Source organism: Hippichthys cyanospilos, chromosome 16 (assembly GCF_059441005.1).
Source record: "Hippichthys cyanospilos isolate Australia breed blue-spotted pipefish chromosome 16, RoL_Hcya_1.0, whole genome shotgun sequence".
NCBI classification, from domain to species: domain Eukaryota; kingdom Metazoa; phylum Chordata; class Actinopteri; order Syngnathiformes; family Syngnathidae; genus Hippichthys; species Hippichthys cyanospilos.
The window spans coordinates 5,010,560-5,016,388 of record NC_142384.1 but is presented as its reverse complement, the minus strand read 5'-3'; the positions used below and the strand labels follow the sequence as shown (position 1 = coordinate 5,016,388).

The following is a 5,829-nucleotide window of genomic DNA, read 5'->3' as shown; positions in this document are numbered from 1 at the left end:
ATCTTACATTCTGTTTCTTTTCTCCCCCTCTCCAACTTTTTCACTTCCCGTCTCTTTTTTCCTCTCCTTCATATTCCACCCCCATTCTTCTTTCCCACCTTCCACACCACACCGGGCAGGTTGTTTAATTCTTTCCAGATTGCGGCACGCCGTCCTCCCTTGGAAGATCTCGCGAGTGTGCTGATGGAATTTCGCTGAGGTTAAAAAGGGGGGGTTGGTACTTGACAAATTGGGGTGGCTCCTGACGTACAAAGCACAAAGGCAGACAGCGACTCCCAAAGGTAGCGCTTTGAAACTACAACGCCCAAGGGGCACATTTTGAAATGGCTGTAACGTGGGTAAACTCGTTTTTTTGGTTTTTTTTTTTTTTGGAGTAAGAATGTAAATAAAAAGTGTTGCCTCATACTTCAACCCGGTGACGTCATTCGTGCATACAGCTCTTGCGTACAGTAAATGATGCAACACTTATTACAACACTAACCTCTCATATGATATTTGTAAGGCTATGAATGAAGGCATAAAGTACAAGTCTACACACTTTCAAAACACTAAAAGGAGTTACTCTTGACCACTGGATGGCAGTAGACAACAAGTTAGAAGAAGGGAGGGGAAGAAAAAAAAGGCCAAACAATCCAACAACACTAAATTAGATGAGCAAACAAGACAATAAACCAAAAACTAGCAATGCATAAAGAAGAGTAACGGCGACAAACGGGACGATTAATAGCGCAGCTGGTGCGTATTGACCGCCAAAAATCAATTTAAACGGTCTGCTGTTATCACCAGAGTGAGAATAATGACATTTTTAGTCCCTGTTGACAAATTGGATGCTGGTGTAATGTGACATCACGAAATGGGCTTGAACGATCGAATAAATCGGAGGTTTCGGGGTTTGCCAAACCTGGAGTCGGGGAGGGGGGGGGGGGGGGGGGGGGGTCACGCACCCCTGGGGAACTTGCATTAAAACTGATTTATTTAAAAAAAAAAAAAAAAAAAAAAAAAAAAAAAAAAAGCTTGTAGATATGAATGCTACGATTATCACCAGACCGAATTAATTTGCAAAAAAAAGTTGATGTAATTGAAAATTAACAAAAACCATGAAACACAATCACGGTACAACCGCAAACACATTGTAATTGAGAAGAAAATACAATAAATTACGTCACTCCGTCGACAGTAGAGGGCGGTAAATGGCCAAAAAAGCAGCCCTCTCAAACGTAAATGAATCTGCTTTTCTCAAACACATGACTGCAATCATCCGAATATCGTTTGAATAGTAAATCATGAAACACAGTTAAAAACAAAAAAGCAGTTAACTATCAATATTAATCACAACGACAAAAAGAATTACATTTTAAACAGAAAAAGTACTCATACATACCCTTTAAAAAAATCCAATCCATCTTCTTGTGCTTTTTAAAGCTAGCTAGTTAGTTGTGTTTGGAAGTCAACGCTGGCGTGTTGTTGCTTATTAAAAAAAATAATAATAAAAAATAAAAAAGTTATTCCTTTTAATGTTGTCCTCTCTCATTCACCTGCGAGTAATTGTGAATCCGCTTGATGAACCAATCAGAGGACCCCAAACCGTTGATGTTACTAGAGTTGTCAAAGGTTTTAACTGAATGTCAGGATTTTGAGGCTTGGCCGGTCACTCACAAAAACATAGATAAAAAAAAAAATACACACGCCTGAAAATAATAATAATGTATTGTTGGAAATGAATTAAGACAATTTCACATACACTAATTAGTTGTAAACATTGTTATGTCAATAGGCTTATGTTTTGCTTCATGAGTTGGCTTAGGAGTTCTTCCAAACCCTCAATAATGCTAAATTTATCATCGAAAGTCCTTCAAACATTTTCTTCACTCATGACTCATCACACTTCATGAGCTCATACTTGCAAGGCACATCCGGCCACAATTCGATTACTTCCTTCCTTCCTTTTTCGAAGGTCCCACCTGCAGGAAATGGCTTTTGTCTATCTTCAAGTAATAAATGACCTCTACGACGATAAGAAAAACCAAGGTGATGAATGAGCACAAATTCTTTTATTGAAAAATATATACGTTATTCTGGCTAATACAGGAATAAAGAAAACTGTAAATATACAGTCAAGACAAAAACGAGACAAATGTCCCCATTTCATACACACGAAATCATAACGCACAACTTCCATGATATACTATAGTGTTGAAGTTATTTAGTGATTATCATCTTTAAGCTAAAACATATTTGGAAGGAACAGTCTCCCACGAAATTTTGGTGGAATAATAATAACATTTTGGCACATTTCATCAGCAGCAGCACAACTATTCCTCATTTTTGGAAATATGACGCAAGACTCAAGCTGCGATGACTCCAGAAGTTGCATACACATGATTTCGATTGCTGCATTTGCTTTTTGCATACACAAACAAACACAGAATAAACAAAGATAAGAACAAATGCAGATTCAGATTTAATTGGGCCTGTAGGCGACACTGAATACATGGCAACTCAAAGAGCAAAGTACCTAGCATGATTAGAATTTTTTTGACGTTTTAGTGAATGGGGTATTTAAAGCTGAACAATTAATTGAAACATACTTCACTGAGAGATCATTAATATTGCGCAAGGGATTACTCACTAGGCATTTACTGCTGTTTTTGGTTAGCAACAGTTAAAAAAACATTTGGCGGTTAACCGATGTTCATGTGTGAATTGAGTACAATCAACTAGTTAGTAAGGTTGTTTTTTGTTTTGTTTGTACAATAGAATCAGGACTTGCGTAACCACCGCCATATCATAAACACCCTATCCCAAATAGATGCTTTTTTCTTATCCTATTCATTCATCCATTTTGGACAAGGTACAGAATCCATGCAGTACTGATCAACAGCCAATAGCAAATACTTGAAAAAAAAAATCATTATAGTCAAACATGGACATCAAAGAGTAAGCACATTTGAACACTGTTGCTAACCAAAACTACAGAACGGTCCTTCAAATCCTGATTGGCTGTCACACATAGTGTTTTTTTGAGGAAATAAGAGACTGTGGCTTAACGGCGAAGTCAACACATTTTTTTTTCATTACATTAAAATGTTCTATTCCCCACTACCGGTCTAAACATGGCATTCAGATTAAGTGCACATTTGTCAGACCCTCCTTAAACCTAAAATTTAAAGAAAAAACATTTGAATAAGTACCTGGAATTGAACGTCTGAATGTATAAAGACATCTTAGGGATTGAATGAGTTCATATTGCTTTTGTGGAATATGAACTAAGCAAAATTCACCTGTTTCTATTCATTTAAGGGTGGCGGCCATTTTGTCAATGGGTGTTGACTGAAAATGACATCCCCTTTGCTTGGAACTGCCAATCACGGCTCACGGATGTTTGCAAACTGAGCCGTTATTTGTCGTTAGCACTGAGGAGCTGTGAGATCATTTTCAGTCGACAGCGAGTGGCAAAATCTCAAGAGGAGTAAATTTTGCATCTCGATTCATATAACACAAACGGAATATTTATCATAATGCTGTGTTTAGGAAAAAAAATAGATTGATTTCCCCTTTAAAGACAAACACACACTTCTTTTTCATACTTCTGCTTCCACATAAAAGCAGCTTGCCTGATACTTAACGCTAACTCGCCAAGTGTCCACTGTTAGGCTCTCGTGGACAGTTAGGAATGTACAGCCGGTAAACGGAAAAATATGGAAAAATTCCACAGGAAACAAAGACACAGGAGTCCGGCAGCTCAAATGGCACTTGTCATTTATATTCCAAAGATACCCCAAGTAGTGGTCATGGGAAGTAGGCCAAATGAAAGGGGGGCTTTTTTTTTCCCCTTTCCAAGCTGTCCTCAGTGTCCCTCTTTTGGAATGTTCCGTATTCAAATAGTAAGAGTAGACAGATTGCTGCCGTCCAATTCGGCTCTCAAGAGGCGCTTGCTTAGAAAATAGAAGATTCCAGACTTCCTCATACGCGGATCTCATCATCTTCGTCCTCTAAGAAAGACGAGAAATGGCACTCCTCTTCTGGCGGTGCGCTGAAGGTGGCGCTGTCCGTGTCTGCCGCGTGGGTTTTCTCGTCCAGCGCCGCCGAGCCAGAGCTGGACACGGAGCAGCTGTCCAGGTGCCGCAAGTGTTTGGGGAGGACCTCAGGGGTGCACTGAGGAGTGTAGGACGCCTCGGTGTGCGTCCTCTGGGGCGTTTCCACTTCTACGACTGCTGGCGTCCTCCTCCTGTCTTCTTCACCTTCTTGGGTGGCAAATGGCGGCGAGGCGCGGCCCTCGCTGCTTTTTCCTTCCTCATAGCCGAGGTCGTCATCCTCCTTCTCCATCACGCCCAGGATGTCCCCCAGCATGGACGGGCCCAAGTCCACGTGGAAGGACATGACTGATTCAGCGTGCTTCATTCCGCCGCTAGGGGGGCTCCACTTTTCAGGGAGCTCACCGGGTTCCCCGAAACGTCGCTCCTCCAGCTCCAAGAAGTTCATCCCCGTGGCCGCCGCGCTGCTCAGCTGCTTTAACGGACTCGGGGAAAGACTCTTACCCCCCATGCCATCTCCTCTGTCCTCGTCGTTGAGAAAGGGTAAAGACATGGCGTTCTTCACGTAAGTAGGGGATCCTCCCGGGACCACCAGGGGGAGCTCTCGCTGCTGGTCCACTCGGGTGGTGGACTGGGAGCGCTTGCTGCTGCGGAAGGTGCGAGACAGCAGGCCCGGACGAGGCGAGCTGGGGAAGGAGGCGGAGTCGGTAGGGGGCTCGCCCGAGCGCGTGCTGAGGAAGGAGGTGTCCCCGAACGCGTCGCCGCTGCGCCCCACGTGCATGGTGTGGCGGAAGTCGCCCAGCGGCGCGCTGATCATCTCGCGGGTCAGGTCGGTGCGGGAACGCCGGCTCTTGTGGGAGGAGCCAGACACCAGCTGCTTCAGGATGGGCATGGTGGCAAATTTTTATTTATTTATTTATTTATTTTAACTCTGACGAATGGCAGAGATCTTGGTAGACGAAATCCGGGAAGATCGATTCTCAACAGTCAGCCTGGGAACCTGAAAATAGAATGAAGTTTTACACAAAATGCCCTTGAACAAAATGTATGTACCGCACAGTGATATTTTGAGTCATTCACAAAAATATGATTTTTTCGACATCAATATGACTAGAGCTAAAGCTACTGAATATTTTAATTGAGTAAAATTGAGAAAAAAATACATATTTTTGCTTAGTTAAGGAACAGGTATGCATACAGAAGACATAAAAACACATCCACTGTAATATTTCCACTGTATAATAAATTCAAAAGCTTCAAGTTTAGATTTTTTTTACATCAAATTAAACTGTCTTTAGCAGCAGACATTTTACTCTAGAAAAAGTAATATTTTTGACAAATACATTCATATTTGATTTATGAAACGAAGCCCCAGAAATGATTTCTGCAGGCTCAAACAACACGTTGGAGTCAAACAGGTTTATTAAAAAGTGATCATTAGGAACATCTTTTGCTTGCTTGTTAGCTTGCATGGGGCAATGAAGTAATGCTAGCCGCTTCAACACACACTTCAACACAAACAAAACCAAAGAACTGATCATGGACACGAAGCGGCAGGTGGAGCCGCACAAACCACCACTATTCATCTGAACTGAGGTGGAGAGGGTGAAAGCCTTCACATTCCTCGGAACCAACATCAGCGAGGATCTCATCTGGTCCCTCAACACTCGATAGATCATCAAGAAGTCCCAACAAAGACTGTACTTTCTGCAGGGACTGAAGAAATTTGGCATGTCAGCAAAGACTCTTGACAACTTCTACAGATGTACAATCTAAAGTGTCCTCTCCATCTCCA

General features: G+C 42.0%; 1 protein-coding gene across 2 annotated transcripts in view; it reads right to left on the bottom strand.

Moving 5' to 3' along the window:
* Window positions 1-2,032: 2,032 nt before the first annotated feature.
* Window positions 2,033-5,829, bottom strand: part of LOC148410258 (cdc42 effector protein 4-like) — a 16,669-nt gene continuing 12,872 nt past the window's right edge. For both annotated transcript variants that reach the window (XM_088435977.1, XM_088435976.1), the window contains exon 2: window positions 2,033-5,034. In XM_088435977.1, coding sequence (XP_088292103.1) covers window positions 3,964-4,926 — 963 coding nt within the window. In that variant the 5' untranslated portion in view covers window positions 4,927-5,034 and the 3' untranslated portion in view covers window positions 2,033-3,963. The remainder of the gene's footprint in view (window positions 5,035-5,829) is intronic.